Below are 16,875 nucleotides of genomic sequence, written 5' to 3' on the forward strand. Positions count from 1 at the left end.
AGAATTTTGGTGTCATAGAAAGCAAATGAAAAGGAGCTTTAGGTGGCTTAAAGAAACACAGATTCTATGTTCTCCTCACAAGACAGTCACTCAAGCAGGGGGAGCCTGGATAAAGATCACAGAAACATACCCCAGGATTTAAAAGAAAAAAAAAATATATATATATATATATATGTATGTGTACATAGTACTAAATTTTGCAACTGACCATCTTAACCATTCTAAGTATAATCAGTGGTTTTAAGGACATTCATAATGTTGTGTGACCACCAGGGCTTTTTGTAAACTGGTGAGCTATATTGATAAGCTCAACCATCCCTTGTAGCAATGAGTTTCTTTTCTTGATCTAGGTTTCTTTTCTTGATCTGTTTTGAATTAAATAATACAAGGGGCAGAGGACAGTGGATAAAGGCATGGGCTTGGGAGCCAGACTGTCAAGGTATTATGACGCCTCTGTCACTTCCAGCTGCCCCCACGGCCCCACCCACTTTCTCTGGGCCTCTCTTCCTTCCTCTGTATAAGGATGGTGAAGGCAACTGCTTCACAGCACCGTGGTAAGGATTAAATCGCAAGCGTGAAGTGCTTGGAACAGAGCCTGACCCTACAAATGGTCAATCAATTTTAGTCATCGTTGGTAAGTGCGAAAGAGTTGCTCAAGTAGTTGAAAGCTCATTCATTTTTAATATAAATCTTCTTCAAAAGTGTTACAATCACTTCGTTCTGCCTTGTTCACTATATAAGCCTTTTTTGAATAGCCATTTTGTGCCAAGGCATTTGTACTAAGCACTGGGGACAAACTATAAAAGTTACATGACTATAAATGACCAGCCCTCAAATAACTGCTCAGAGAGCCGAGGAGGTGGGGGGGCAATGAGGACATGGACTTATAAGGGCTCTACACCATCCAACAGTGCACCTGCTGGGGCGTGGGACCTGGGGAAGCACAGAGACTGCCCAGAGGACTTAAAGAATACTTTAAAATCTGGTTACATTAATGTATCAAAAATCTGGTTATTAAAATTATAATTAACCATATTGAAAGGGGATCTTCTGAATGTGTTTCCTCATTCTTTACTCCTTAATCAACAGACATGAATGGCCCAGGCAGCAAACATGGTACACGGCCTGGGTCATGATGCACTGGGGATTGCACCAAGGCCTTGGTCCATGCTGGCTGAGTTCTTTACTATACCCCCAGGACTATAGACTTTTCTAAGATACTCACAGCCATCATTTTAAGTCCCAATGATTGCAGCAGTTACCACACAGTAATGCCCAGTGGCTCACTCAAACACATCTAGAGCTGATTTCTCTTAAATGACATTGAGCTGCTAAGCTGTTAAGCTACCTAGTCTGTTTTCTTGGAGGGAGGAGTATTAGTCGTTGTTTTCCAGTCTTGATCCTCTGTTTTCATTTCCACATTTGTTATTTGTAATCTGCTGTGGACAGGGAAAATGAGTAAGCATATTTATGTTTTAGGATTCTACTTAAAATCAAATGCAGCAGATCTGGTGGTGGAAGCATTAGGAGGTGGATTTTCATGAGGTTCAGTGTGTGGGGTTGGCTGCAGTGGTCTTGTAAGAGCCTGATTTGCTCATTTCCTGGTTCTCAGGTGGCTGTAGGTTGCATTCAATGGAATAAAAACTTCCTCATAGTTGAATGACCTAATTTTTTCTTTCAGTGATGTTTTTTCCAACAGAAGGCACTTTTCTTTTATTGTTTTTAGCGTTTCAGTGTGCAGTAGGCTTGTTGAACTTGGCCATTTATACTTTTATCCTATCACCAGTTCTTCATTTTTAATACACTTGAACCCTATTTTCTCTCAGCCTTCTTTTTCTTGACAGTCCTCATGCTTAAGTTTAATATGTACAGAAGTTCCTCCATCCTATTGATTTTCCTACTTGCAAAATCAATCCAGTACACTCTTAACTTCCAAACCCCAGCCCAAATGATCCAGTTTGAAAATTTTTCTTACAGTGAATCATCTTTCCCATGCAGGATTGTTTATATCTCTGTACTTTGATAACATCTTTCATCCTCTTTCGTAATTCAATCTATGTAACATGTTTGTCTATGCGCCTATCTTTCTGGTTGTACTATAGGTTTTCTGAAACCAGATCTACTTCTGTATGTCCCAAAGTGCATTACTAAAAATTTGTCACTGGCTAATTGTTGATTACACGAACAGATGGTGTTTTATTTTTGGCACCCAATCCTTTTTGATGATACCCATCACTTGTAGGACCCCTCATCCACCCACTCACCCACATACATATATACGCTAGCACACACTTGGCTTATGACCATATCAAAAAATTTTTAAATGGCATTAGCTTACACCTACTTACGTGAGCCTTCCTGTACTTAGGAAGGCTTGTGTATGGCTGCAGTTTATAACCCTTGGTTTTGCATTTCACTAACTAATTATCTTTTGGAGTGCAGTCTGGGAAGGGAAGGACAGGTGTGAGAATTCCAGAAACTTCACAGATTAGAGGTCAAATTCCAAGATGTGGAGATAGCTAGCATCTCTGTCCATCAAGCAGTCATTCCCTTGAAAAGAACATTTCTCTTTCTTTGAGGAATTGCTGCTTACTCACAATAACTCTGCAGTTTTGTAAAAGGCTCTTCAGCAACTGGTCAGTGGCTCACCACCCAGGTTGGGGACAATCACAATTCTTTCCTGGAAATTTTAGTCTGGAAAAAGGTGGGGTGGGTGGAGGTGAGGTTGGTGGTCTAGTGTAAGCTTGCAGCTCATTCCTCTTCCTGTCTAAAGGGAGCCACTTCTATGGCAGGGGCCCCATGAAAGAGCAAAGGAGCCCGCAGCAGCCAGGATTCGGGCCAGCACACAGCTGAAGCCAGGCTCTCACAGAGCATGGGGATTTGCTTCTTGCTTCAGATTTACACTCTTCTCAAAATAATCAAGTGCCAAGGTGGGTGAGATCGGTATCCTGGAGAAAAGTGGGCATGGAAAGGGGAAAGAGAAAGCAAACTGTCTAGTCCCTTGCCTTTGAATGATCCTAAAGGGCACCAAATCCTTGTTGAAACTTTTTCCATAGAAGGGTTTGTCTCAGTCTGGCAAGTTCTCTGTCTCCTCAAGTAATACTTGGCTCTCCAAATTCAGGGGGAACATAGTTCTCTTTGTTGTTTGTATAGAATTCTATCAATAAGTTTTAAAAAGTAAACAGTCTTTCTTTTAAATTAAGAATTCAGTTAATATTTACTAACTTAATATGTATTTACTGAGCTCATGCTATGGCAACATCATATTAAGCATATGCTTCAGAGACAAGGGCCATTTAAATATAGATGGAAATCAAGTGGCTTGTAATCTAGCACAATAGGAGAAAAACCCAGATAAGTGCATATCTAACTCCACAGCCTAAGGCACAAGGTAAGAATCACTTAATCATTTAATGTGTGAGTGTGGACGAAATGCAGATGATTTTCATTTCTGGGAACTCAGAGATGGCTTTATTTGAGATCTTTCTAAGGCCTGGATGGCCCCATCGAGGTGCATTCTGGTGTCAGGAAGCTTCAGGATATCCAGCGCACACTGCCATTCCCTGGATTTTAATGTCTTCACATCTCTGATGTAAACAACACTTCCCAGGTTCAAGACCCCTGGGGAGACTTTTTAGTAAAATGCAATATGGGGGCTGGGGTTGTAGCTCAGTGGTAGAGCGCTTGCCTCACACGCGTGAGGCACTGGGTTCGATCCTCAGCACCACATAAAAATAAATAAATAAATAAAACAAAGACGTATCCACCTACAACTTAAAAAAATAGAAAAAAATGTAATATAGTTTTTTACAAACCAAGCATGCTCTCAGAATAATATTTTATTGTTTTGAAGTTCTCAAAATGTTATGGGGGAGTGGCAGGAAGTGTTTTGGTAGGAATGAGTACCTTTGATTATGCTTATATTAAAAGTTTAGGCATCAGCAAGCTTTCAGAAATGACCTCAGGTTCTTGGATAATCAGGTCAAGATAAGGAAGGAAGTGGATAGGGACCCCCATACCCTAATAAGGGTAGAAAGGGGACTGGCCAGCTTAGATTTGGAAGCCTCTGTGAGTGGGAGGGCCAGGAGGAACAGAAAACAGTGGAGAAATGCAGGAGACAATGCTAGAAAGACTCAGGGAAAGAGTGGAACTGACAGGTGCTAGTAGGTAGTGTAAACTCACAGGGGATTTTGACCAGCAATGGGATTGATCAGATATAGGGATTTTCTATCCACACTTAATATCAGTGCCTTCCTCAAGATCAGGGTGTTCATTCTGACAAATGTCTTTGGTGAGCACAAGATCAAGGTCATGGCAGACTTTGACCTCACTTACACATGGAAGCAAATGACTAATTAGTTAGCAACTGCACAATGCTAAGAGAATAATTTGGGCTAATTCAGTTAAACAATGGAAAAAAAATATTTTGTGTCACATGGACCATATTTCTGCAGATTGTGTTCCCACCTGGGAACTTCAGCTTAACCAGATGCACAGTGTCTTAAACACAGAGGCTGATGAATAATTTCCTGCTTGATGGACTGGATTAGTCAGACATTTGTTGAATAAATATTGGCTGAACATTGCTCTGGCCAGGCTCGCTTCTAGGCACACTTACAGAGTTGTGGACAAATTAGTCTTCAGTGGGGTCAGAGTTCTTAACAAAGGTGCTAAATGAGAAAACAAAGAAAGCAAAATATACACGATATAACTGTAGATAGATATGGACACAGAAGTAAATGTAAATGTTGAGTCGTAAATGAAGCGAGAAAGAATAATGCTAGGCCAGGATTGGACTTAAAATAAGAGTGGAGGATTATATTTCAGAGAGAAGAACTTTTTGGGGGATAGGATACAGGGATTGAACTCAGGGGCACTCAACCACTGAGCCACATTCCCAGCCTTATTTTGTATTTTATAAAGCACCTTGTTTTTGCTGAGGCTGGCTTTGAAGTAAAGATCCTTGCACATCAGCCTCCTGAGCCACTGGGATTATAAACATGCACCACTGAGCCCAGCTAGAAGAACTATCTGATGAGGTACCACTGAGTGAAGTGCAGGATGAGCCATGAGAACTGGAATAATTTAAGAGGGGCATCTTTGGGTATAGCAAAGGCATAGTAGGGAGGGTTTAGAGAAGTTTTCAGAGAGGCAGTCAGGGGCTAGCTGGTATTTTGATATTACACTAAGAGTGTCAGGAAGCCATTGACAGGTACTGAGCAGGGGTCTGACATGATGGGATTTCCATTGAAAAAGGTTACTGTGGCTGCTCCAGGGTTTGGGTTCTAAGGTAAGAAGCAGAGGGATCAGTTAGGAGGCCCTTTTGATAACTCTAATGGTTTGGTAATCCCGATGGTATTTTAAACTGGGATGATGGGGATGAGGGGAAAAGTAGTGAAAATTGGCTTATATTTTGAAAGTATACTGGAAAGATTTTCTTTTGTACATGGAATGTATGATGCAAAAAAGAAAAGTCAAGGATGACTTCTGGGATTTTGGGCTTGAACAACCAGGTGTATGAACAACTGGTTTACTGACACGATGAAGACTGGGAAAAGGTTTTGAGGTGTTTGCTTTTGGACCTGGTTAGTTAGAGAGAGCTGTGAAGACAATGGAATAGTACTCGGCCTTAAAAGAGAATAAAACCATGGCATTTGCAGGTAAATGGATGGGTTTAGAGAATATAATGCTAAGTGAAGCAAGCCAATTCCAAATGTTTTCTCTGATATAAGGATGCTGATTCATAATGGGGATGGGGGAGTATGGGAGGAGTAGATGAACTTTAGATAAGGCAAAGGGGAGGGAGGGAAAGAAAGGGGGCATGGGGTAGGAAAAATGGTGGATTGAGACAGACATCATTACCCTAAGTACATGAATGAAAACACGAATGGTGTGACTCTACTTTGTGTACAACCAGAGACATGAAAAATTGTGCTCTATTTGTATAATGTGAATTGAATTGAATTCTGCTGTCATATATCACAAATTAGAGTAAATTAAAAAAGAGAAGTAGCTGTGAAGAATATAATTTGATACATGAATCAAGAATTAAGTGGAGAGTTTAGAACAGGAAATAAAAGTTGTGAACTCCTCTGCACATGTCACTGGGTTATCATGTGTGGCACTGCTTTGGTTCTTGTGCCTAACAAAGCTATGTTCTGCATTGAGTGGTGCTAATAGCACAGATTCCACTTCACGATCCTCTTTAAAACTCACCCTCTTTCACACACGTGACACAATCTCATTGTTCTACAACAAAGATCTTTGTTTTCTTTTCTCTCAGATATCTGAAAGCAACTTAGAATTCTGAGTATTGTACTCAGTGGCCACAGAGACAAATGCATGTGTCCCAAAGGTGCTGACCGAACAATTCTGGAACATCCTGAAGAGTTAAACTTTAAGAATTGAGGGCAATTCTTAAGAGTTCTCCAGGCTAACTGCCACTGCTTGGAGGGCACCTCAAGGTCATCGCATCTACTTCAGCTTCAGGACAATTGTGAAAACACTCAGACCTTCAGTAGCTTGGCTTGTTTCCTATTTAACATGCTTGAGCTGGCTCCAGGGCCACCTACAGGAGGTGCATTCTGAGGAAGTTGAAGATGAATATCCTGCAGACATCCATCAATACCACCAAGAACTTGCTGGGACACACTTGCTTCAGCCCCCAACTCTCTCCCCTCCTAAAGACACTTCTAGAGACTAAAGGGGTTAGACCTCATAAGGGAATATTTCATCTGGTGAGGGGCACACTGTACTATGTGTGTGTTGGAGCGAGAAGGCGTAACATTGGAGACTTTTCTAGCATTTGTTGCACTCTCATTATCTTTCTCCTCATTTATGTAGGTTGAGACAGGTTTAAAGTAGCACTCAACATTTGTTCAAACTTAATTTCCCATCATCTATTCTTTTCTTGGTGGGTACACACTGGCTACTGGTGCTCTGGTGTCCTGTCATTCCCCTGCCCTTCTTTATCTGGCCTCCTTGTCTCTGTCATCTTTTCCACCTGGGTGCCAGCAGCTGAGCATGATTCATCTTTTCTCACTATTCCATATTTTACAACAGAGGGATAGTCAAAGGTCACAAGGTGGTTTTTCCTGATCATTAAAGCTTTACTGAATTAACTGAAGGTTGTAGACATGTTTCCCTTTTTTTAGGGAAGTCAGCTTTGGAGGTCATTGAATCTGAGACAGAATGATTTCATGTGATCCCCTACCGTATCAAAGAAACTTGTGACTGTAGTTTACAATAATTTATTACGTATCTTTAAAATATTTTTTAGTTATGCATAATATTAGAATTCATTTTGGCATAACCATAAAACCACAGAATAAAACTTGCTCTAACTCAGTCCCCAGTACTTTCCCTTTTCCTCCCTTCCTCCCTCCCCCTATTCCTTTTCCTCTATTCGACTGATCTAAGAAACTTAATTTTATCTTATTGGAGTTACTTATTCTTCAGAAACAATCAACGGAGAGGACATACCTAGTCTTGTGGTCCTTTCCTCCTCTGTCCAGTTTCTGTGTTGACTGAACTACTCTATAAGGTTTGTGCTGTGGGAGGATTAATCTTCCAGAGACTTCAGTTTGAAGGCTCTCAGGCAGCAGGGCGAGTGCCCTTGAGGGAGAAGACTGGAGACCCAGGAGGAACCGTGGGTGAGCAGCTGTTATAGTGCTTTCCATATGAATGTAGACACCTTTTTAATTTAAGAAGTTTTGATCAAGGTTTATGATTATCTTAAGGCTTACAATGATTTTAAGAAGGTAATGTACAAATTTATGCAATGTTACTTTGACAAGTGAGGATCAAAAATGAAAGCATATTAACAATCACATTTCTCCAATGTGATAAGTTCCTAGGGCATGCAGGGATTATTATTTCAAAAATGTGCTTGCTGCTTGTCACTCAGCTACCAAAAAATAAGCTCATCTGAGGGAACTAAGTGCAAGAGGACATTCCGGAGACTATTTCATCTGAGGCCATTTGTGACAAAGCATTCTTGAATTCTTTTCCTACTTCGATTCCTACTTCCCAATCAAACAAATTTGTTTAAAGAGCCGTTGTTTTTTTAAAAGTCAAATATGCTTCTTCCTGCCAAACCGTGTAATTGAAAAATTAACTTAGGCTGGTAGTTCGCCTCACCATTTCAAAGCATCTGTTAATGGGAATCAGTGCCACCAAACAAACCATCTACTACAACACATTTTAAGAGGCAGAAGAAACAATTGGGGGAAAAAAATCATTGGTGTTTGAGATGGTAAATCTGGAGTCAGGAAGCTCAAAAGTTCTTTGTTACAAGATCAGTGACCTTGAACAAGTTAGTATGCCTATCTGATCCCAGGGCGTCAGCTGTGAAATGCAGCCCCAAATGACTGTTCTGAGAGCGAGTCTAAGAGCTGGTTGTATCCAGGACGTTAAAGTGTTACATCAGTGAAAATCAGCATCGATTTGCATGGACACATTACAGTACTGAAATCCAGTGACTTCAGAGTTCACACTGTATGAATATGGAATCCACTACATGTGCTAATTTTTCTCTAGTTCCCTGCAAGTGAGGGAGTTTATTTCAGAAAGGACTCGGATCAGAGATGTCCCAGAGAGGTTTTGTGAGGTGCAGTTAGGGAGAAATTGGGTTTAGGGTGGGTGAGTAAAACCTGGATCCAAGGTTGCAGCCACTTTTCCTTCCATCCTTTTACTGAAAGGAGGAAAAGTGACCACAAGCATCAAGATTCACTATTAGGAATCATTCCAAGAAATGATGACCCTGTGACCTCGTAGGCACAAGATGCTTAGAAATAACCCAGGAAACTTACTGCAGGAGAGAGGGCGCGAGGAAGACCCGGGGATGAATCAGGGGCGTGACACAGAGTGGGAGGATAAATCTTCCAGTGACTTCTATCTGAAGGCTCTCAGGCAGCAGGGCGAGTGCCCTTGAGGGAGAAGGTTCGAGGCCCCGGAGCGATCACGGGTCAGCGGCGGTTACTGTACCCGGGTGCGCGCGTCCTTTCCCGCGCCCCTGTTCCTCCGGCTCCAATGCTCCCAGAACGCGGGTCTGGCGCGCCCCTGCTCCCACGCAGGTCTGGGCTCAGACATCGCGCCCCCACCCGGCCCGCGCTGCTGAATCCCACTTACCCACCCAATAACCGTCTCTGGACTGGCGGCCTCGGACCCCTCCCCCTTTCCCTGCACGAGAGCCGCAGTGCCGCGCCGTTTGGAGAGGGGTAATCCGCCCCGGAACCGACGTGAGCGGCCCCGGGGCGGGGTCGGTGGAGCCGCTGAGGGATCCCCCAATTCCAGCTGGTCCTCGCCGCGCCTCACCCCGGCTGCCCGCCCCCCGCCTCCCTCCCACGAACCGCCCCCGGACGCGGCGCGAGCTCCCTGCACGCCCACTCCGCGGACCCACCCGCCCGCCGCGCTGCTCCTCCCTCCTGCCCCGCAGCTCCCCCACGCCCCCCTCCGCAGCGCGGCTCTCACGCGCAGCCGAATTCGGCGCCGCCTCCATCAGAGCCGAGCCGGCGGCTCCACGGAGCAGCCGCCTCTGCCGCCGCGCCAGGCCCTCCGCGTCCCCTCCCGTCCCGCCCTCCTGCCCTCGGCGCCCGGGTCCCCTTTCCCCACCCTCTTCCCTCCTCCCCTTTCCTTCCTCCCCCTCCGCTCTCTCTCCGGCTGCAGTCCGTGCCCGGCCCTCCAGCCGGGCCGGCAGGAGGGCGGCGGCAGCACCATGAGCTCTGAGGGCGGCCACAACCTCAGTCTGTGTCGCGGGGCGGAGAGCGGAGACGCCGAGCCGCCCCCGCCGCCGCCCCCGCCGCCACCGGGAGAGCCGGCCCGGGTCCTCGCAGTCCCGCGCTACCTGCCGCCGCTGCCCACGCCGCCTGTGCTCCCTGAGCGCGCGGCGGGGCCGGATGACCCGCCGGGGGAGGTGTCCCCGCGGCGCAGGGGCACGGACGAGCTGCCGCCGCCGCCGCTGCCCCCGCCGCCCGCCGGCCAGGAGGTGTCGGCGGCTGGCGACTCTGGGGAGGGTCCGAGGCACCTCCCCGAGGTGTCTGTCCCCGAAGCGACGGCGGGGAAAGGCGGCCCCGGGGAGCCTGAGGCCGGCGCAGGCGGGGAGGGCGAGCGGCGGGGCGCCGGTGACCAGCCCGAGACGCGCTCCGTGTGCAGCAGCCGCAGCAGCAGCAGCGGCGGCGGCGGCGACCAACGCGCCGGGCACCAGCACCAGCATCACCAGCCCATCTGCAAGATCTGCTTCCAGGGCGCGGAGCAGGTAAGGCCCGGTGGGACTCCAGGGCAGCAGGCAGTGGACTCGGCCAGTGCTGGGACGGCTCCCGCTTTCCATGGTTCAGCACCACGGACAGCGCACCCTTCGGCCGGTCGGGTCCTGCCTTCTGAGCCTTTCCTTTTCTGTGAAAGCAGATGAAAATGTCCCGGTGGTGAATATGGGGCTAATTTGCTCCACACTTTTTCTTCACCACCTGGTTTTGTAGTTACCCGTTCGTAGGGTGCTTTAATGATATTGTAAGGCCATAAGAATCTCTCGTGAACTACTCAAAGAATTTTGGTTTGTACGTAGAAGCAAAACTATAGAATGTAAGGTGAAGTCCATTAATGCACCCTGAGACCATGACTGGAGTTGAATCATGTCACAAGAGCAGGTTCTTTTCTTATTGAAGATTTTGGAGGTTGCGTCTTACTGATGTGAAAAGCACGTTACAGTTCTTTCAAGAGAGATAGGAAAGTGCTTTGAAAGAAAGGCAACTTAGCCAACAGAGTACTTTATATTTTGTTAGAAACAGAATTCTAGAACACCATTCAAGGTGCATGCAAACTTATATGAGAGTGATCATAAACAATAGAGGATAATATATCTCTTTTACAAAATGTGTGGGCTGAGAAAGCATTAGGCTTAATATTTTTAAAAGTAAGGAAGTTGTATAAGAATATGCATGCTTTCAGGGATATAGTGCCCTAAGTCAATATTTATGATGCTACATTTAGAAAAAGTAAAAGCATAATGCTATTGCAAGCTGCTTCCTGGGATGCCATGCATTTCTTCTTTAGCAATGATTAAGAATAACTACAGAGGAAATGCATCTGACCATCCACTTAAAAGTTATTAAAGAGATTTAATAGTACAGCTTTCCCCCAAGGGTATTGGGAGCTATATCTTGCAGACACTGTGTATGTTAGTAGAAACATTTATGTCATAACTCTCAGCAATATATATGAAATAGTTTTAAGACTTTAGTTTCATTCCCATCAGAGGTATAAAATTTTAATTTGCTTTTCTGGGATAGAGCTTGATGCTTGCATCCTTCTGGGTAAATGACTTTGAAAGAAAAAAGAAAGCAAGCTTTGTATTTTTAAATAAAGACACAAACACAAATATTCCTATTGACCTTTTTCTGTTCCAGGGAGAGCTATTAAATCCCTGCCGATGTGATGGGTCAGTTCGGTACACACACCAACTGTGCCTGCTCAAGTGGATCAGTGAGAGAGGCTCCTGGACCTGCGAGCTCTGCTGTTATAGATACCACGTGATAGCCATTAAGATGAAACAACCTTGCCAGGTAAACATGACATTTTGTTTTTCCAGAAATAATCTAGTTAACATGAGTGCACTTGAGTTTAGTTATTACTTAGGATATTTACTTATGCTACTTAAAACATTTTATGCAAATTGCAGTAAAAACAAGATTTAGAATTTGTAGAGATGTGCTTTGAGAAAGCAATTACATTTATCTGAGAAACTCAAAAGACATTTTAATCAAATGGTTTTCTCAATAATTTGTTATTTACTGACCAAATTGAAACCACTTTTGTTTCTAAAAGATCAAGTTGGTAAAATATCATATGCCCTATTCAAATCTATTTTTACTAATTAGAAATGTTACACAATGTATCTTATTAATATTTTGTTAATGGGTATAAACACTGATAAGCCCCATTTATGGAAAGCAAAACTTTACTACTATGGAAACTTTGGTTGAACCTATCAGTTCTAATCTGAATTACTCTTTTCATTTAACCAGGCTTTCTTTTTTCATAGACGATTTTTTTCACAGTTAAATTTTGGCCATTTCATTTTTTGCTGTATTCAACTATACAGTGGATGCAGAAGTATTTCCAAGAGTTACTTTCAATAATACTACTGGTATCACATATATTATTAAACTTTTGAATAAAATCACATGACAACAATGTACACAAATGCCCTGGGGGTGGGGGGGGGGAAACTATTTCTTTTTTTTTTTTTTTCCTGGTGCACCTGATTGGGTTCTTTGAGTAGGCTGGTAGAATGTAAAACATGGAATATTAAGAATGACATTTTAAAGAAAAGTAGGGTAACATGTAAGTGATAAGGTCAGATAGTGAGATGGGACTGAAATTAAATAGACAAATGAAAAAAGTTAGTACAAAGACAAAGGAGATAATGAGAGGAACAGGAAGAGGGAATTGAAAAGTTGAGAGGGGGAAAATGCAATAAAATCCTGTTTCTATCTAAATCACCAAATGTGATTTGCATTGAGTAGTATAACATTATAGGAAATTGTAGTGTTTCCAGAAAGAAAGTTGAGCTAAAATATTGCTGCATTAATAATTTAAATTTCATAGTTTTTAATTTGCACATCCTTCATATAGTTTGCAATTAATTTGCATCTCTGGTAGTTGCCATTTAAGGCATGACTAACAAGCATGAAATAAAAATATGAATTTTCTCAAGCTGACCTGAGGCTTTTAAATTATTTGAAAAGAAGAAGCATGACTAATTCGGACAAGTGGTGTTATCATGCTGAAGATAGGTGCAAGCCTGACACATTTCCCCAGAACCTTTAATTGATCAAACTACTTGGAGATCAATTTAGAGGTCTATCATAGTTGTGTTGAAAAACAGATGGAACCATGTCCAAAGGTCGGGACATGGTTAATGTAATTATATCTATAATAGCTTATGAATACAAATATATGGAAAGATAAGAAATGAGAGTTGCTGTTGCTTTGGCAAAAAAGTCTAATGAGAAGGACTATAGTCAGAAGCTCAAGGGTTGAAACAGAATGCTTACTCAGTAATTTGAAAACTTCAGCTTATGAACAGTACATGTTAATTCATTTGGGATAATTTAAAGTAAATAGAAATAGGTCCTTGAAGAACATTTAAAAATGGAACTAAAAGGCTGGGGGTATGTGTGTGTGTGTCTGAGTGTGTGTGTGTGCGCCCACACACCACACACACACAAATTGTATTCCTATAGCAAAAAAGAATTGACTACTGCTGACTTGTACATCATTAAAAATACTCAATGATTATTTTAACAAAAGCAGATCTTCAAACTATGTTTATATAGACCTCCTCCTCCCCACAAAACCCTCTAACTAATCCACTCTTACTAACACATTTAGCAACACATTTTATTATGACATATATAAATAATACTGGGATCAGTAGGTAACCTGATCTGATTGTTGCCATGAATTGTGAAATAACATTCAGAAACAAAGTTGATATGAGTTTGATAATAGCTTCTTTCATACCAGAGATGAGATTTCTTTTCAGGACTCCATTATAAATAAAGCATGGTGCTCTCAATAAACAAAAGAGTTATAAAGTTCCCAGAGTGGGTTCTTACACATAGGAGTAGTTTATACTCAGTTGCTCAGATCAGGTTTGGCCACTTGCCTAACATTTCTGTTGTGGATGATAAAAAGCCCGAGCTTCTTATCTTTTTCCCTTGCCAGTGTAAGCCCAGAGTCTCAGAATTAGCATTTATCACATTGGTGTTGCTTTGGTAGGTAGGTAGGGATCCACTTCCTCATGGTGAAGAATCCCACAGAAGCATATTTATGGCCCTTCCCTTCACTTTCCATCTTTCTCTGTCCCAGGTATAGAGCCGTCCCACAACTGTGAGCAGGTATTTCCTTGAATGTAGAGAAAAATAGAGAATAAATAATAATAAGAAGAGATAACATCTAAGGAACATTTACTCTGTCCCAGGCACTGTTCTAAGTGCTTTATGGATACTGCTGTTTAGTCCATGTAGCAAATCAGAGAGGTGAGGAATATTATTATCTCTATTTTACCCAAGTGGAAACTGAGGCTCAGAAAAGGTCAGTAACTTCTACTAGGTACATACCTAGTAGAGGGTAAAACCAGGATTCAAGGTCAGTCTGGCTCCAGGGGCCATAGCCATTGTTACTGTTCTAGCAAGTGTTCTTCTCAATCTACTCCTAGCCTTCATGATGTTTCTGGGTCTATCAACTTGTCTTGTTTAAGACTGGTGAGTAGGAACTGTGTCTCTAAGAGGGTTTGACAAAGTTTCTGGCTGCCTTTTTCTGCATAACATCCACTTGAGTTCTTAATAGTTTAAACAGAACCATTACTTATTAACTGGGGGTTTGTATTGACTGAGGTCAGCTGGAAGGTTCTGTTCCACATGTGACATCATTTGGCGCTGTAATCCAGAGGTCTGATTGGCTGGAGCATCAAGGATAGCTCACTTGGTTGACTTGTTCTTGGTGCTGATTGTTGGTTTGGAAGCTCCCTGGAGCTGCCTACTGGTGCCTCATTTGTCCTTCCATGCCATTTGTGTTTCTCAGGCTGTGGTAACTGGGTTTCAGAAAGGTGCAAGTGGAAGTTACAGATTTTTTAAGGCTCAACCTCTGAAGTAACATGGTTTCACATCTCTGCGTTTTTTTTTTGTTTAAAGCAAGTCATAAGACCAACTCAGATTCAGGGAGTCCAGTTTTTCTTTTAAAGAGAATTTCCATCCTTAACTCATCATAGGAGATAGCTTTTAAAATGGCTCCTTGTGCTTGCCCTGGTCTCTGTGTTTGGTCCACATGGACTGGCAGGCATAAGCATAGCTGCCCTACTGAGGGCATGTATGGGAGATGGACTCAATCAGGATTTTTGATGCATGTCTTCAAGCACTTTAAGAAGTGATTATTACTGTGATTTATCCCCTGGTGCTCACTGGGAGGTGGGGATAATGAAGGGCAAGGAGCCAGGAAGCAGGTGTGTATGAGAGAAGCATGCTGAGGTAAGTCTGAAATCTTAGTTTTAATTATTTTCTCTCATTGACATTTGAGTTCTTTTAGAAATGGGGTCTAAACCTCTCCATTTCATTCGATTTTAGTAATGCTCATTAATAAGACCCGATAGAAAGTTAACAGATGTATTTTCTACAACATATTTAAATCTTAATTGTTACATCATTAGCTGTAGGAGTTAATTAAATCTGAGGTAATTAAAATGCATTTACCTTCCTACCTACTTGCAGAATCTATTTTATTTATTAATATATCTAAATGATACATTAATGATATTTCGAGAGTAAAGGATAATTCTATTTCAAATCTCATAGCACAGTCTATAATTAGTGAGGTGCAAGAACATATAAGATCAAATTTATTCTGAGGTGTTGGTGACATTATAAGTCAATTAAACCACATTCCAGTTTATGAAGCTTTTAGTAGTTTATCAAGAGATATGGATCTTTGAAGAGGTAACATTTACTAGATAAATCATTGTATAGGAAACTTTCAACTTGCTATAAAAGCAGACTGCACTGCCTACAAATATAAAAACATGTAAATGTGAAGTAATAGCTGTTTCTTTAGACCAGCTTCCTAGACTCTCAGTGCTTCAGTTAGCTCATCTTTATACAGGATAATGACACCAATCTCATACATTATTGTGAGGATTGGAAACACACGTGAAGAGCTCAGAATGGCACCTGGAATGTGGTAGGTGCCATCTGACTTTTGGCTGTGATTATAATGACTTCTCCTCACCCAGGGGGTGGGGACCTTCAGTTGGCCCCTGTTGACAGGTCCTTCATGTTTTCTTCAGTCTCTTGTCAACAAAGTGACATTAATGATCCCTCTTTCCATGTCATTTAAAGTCTTATTTTATTTTTAATTGACAAATAATAATTGCACATATCTATAGGATACGAGATATGTCAATGCATATATACTTTATGGAATAATGAAGTCCTACTAATTAGCATGATCATCACCTCGAATAGTTATCATGTCTTTGTGGTAAGAATGCCTAAAATCTTCTCGGTTTTGAAATACGCAGTACATTACTGTTAATTACAGTCCTTGAGCTGGGCAATAGAGCCCCAGAACTTACTCCTTTTCTCTAATTGTAACTTTGTACCCATTTGACCAACATCTCCCTTTTCCCAACCACTCCAGCCCCAGTCTCTGGTACCGATCATTCTACCTTCTACTTCTGTAAGTTCAACTTTTTGTAGATTCCACATCTCAAGTAATATTATATTGTTATCTATTTCTCTGTGCTAGGTTTATTCCAATTCACATAACGTCCTTTAGTTTCATCCATGTTATAGCAAATGACAGAATCTTGTTTTCTTTTGAAGGCTGAATCGTATTCTCTTGTGTCTAAATACCATGTTTTCTCATCCATTCATCTGTGGATGGTTACTTAGATCATTTCCAAGGGATGCGTGTTAAGAATCCAGTATCGTTCTTTGTCTTTAGATTATTATCTCTTGCTTTTTTGGGGGAAACCCATCTCAGTTTCAGATCAAATTAATTATCATAAATAATTAATGGATCAGCAGGTGTAATGAGATGTAACGTAACTTATTTCCTTTCTAGTTTTCATTTCCCATGGGTCTTCCTTACGTCCTTCTGAGTCTTCCCATAATTAGAGTTAAAGGTGCTTTTAAATGTGGCGAGATTCAGGGCAGCACTATTCAAAGTCAGGCAGCCATTGCTCCTTTGTACTTTGCAGTGGGCCCCGTTGGGTGGGATACCTGTGACCTGTCAGTAGGGGAGGCCAGAGAAGCCTCAGAGATTCCTGGAGGGCAGCATGGCCAGGGGGAGCTGAGTGTCAATCACAGTGTCCCCAACTTT

The 16,875-nt window shown here is 42.3% G+C and overlaps 1 protein-coding gene across 1 annotated transcript in view; it reads left to right on the forward strand.

Moving 5' to 3' along the window:
* The first annotated feature begins 9,369 nt into the window (after positions 1-9,369).
* Positions 9,370-16,875, forward strand: part of Marchf11 (membrane associated ring-CH-type finger 11) — a 114,177-nt gene continuing 106,671 nt past the window's right edge. Inside the window, exons 1-2 of the mRNA XM_005336748.5 lie at positions 9,370-10,255; positions 11,403-11,558. Of these exons, the coding sequence (XP_005336805.4) occupies positions 9,716-10,255; positions 11,403-11,558 (696 nt within the window). The 5' untranslated portion in view covers positions 9,370-9,715. The remainder of the gene's footprint in view (positions 10,256-11,402; positions 11,559-16,875) is intronic.

The sequence above is a fragment of the Ictidomys tridecemlineatus genome, chromosome 1 (assembly GCF_052094955.1).
Source record: "Ictidomys tridecemlineatus isolate mIctTri1 chromosome 1, mIctTri1.hap1, whole genome shotgun sequence".
NCBI classification, from domain to species: Eukaryota; Metazoa; Chordata; class Mammalia; order Rodentia; family Sciuridae; genus Ictidomys; species Ictidomys tridecemlineatus.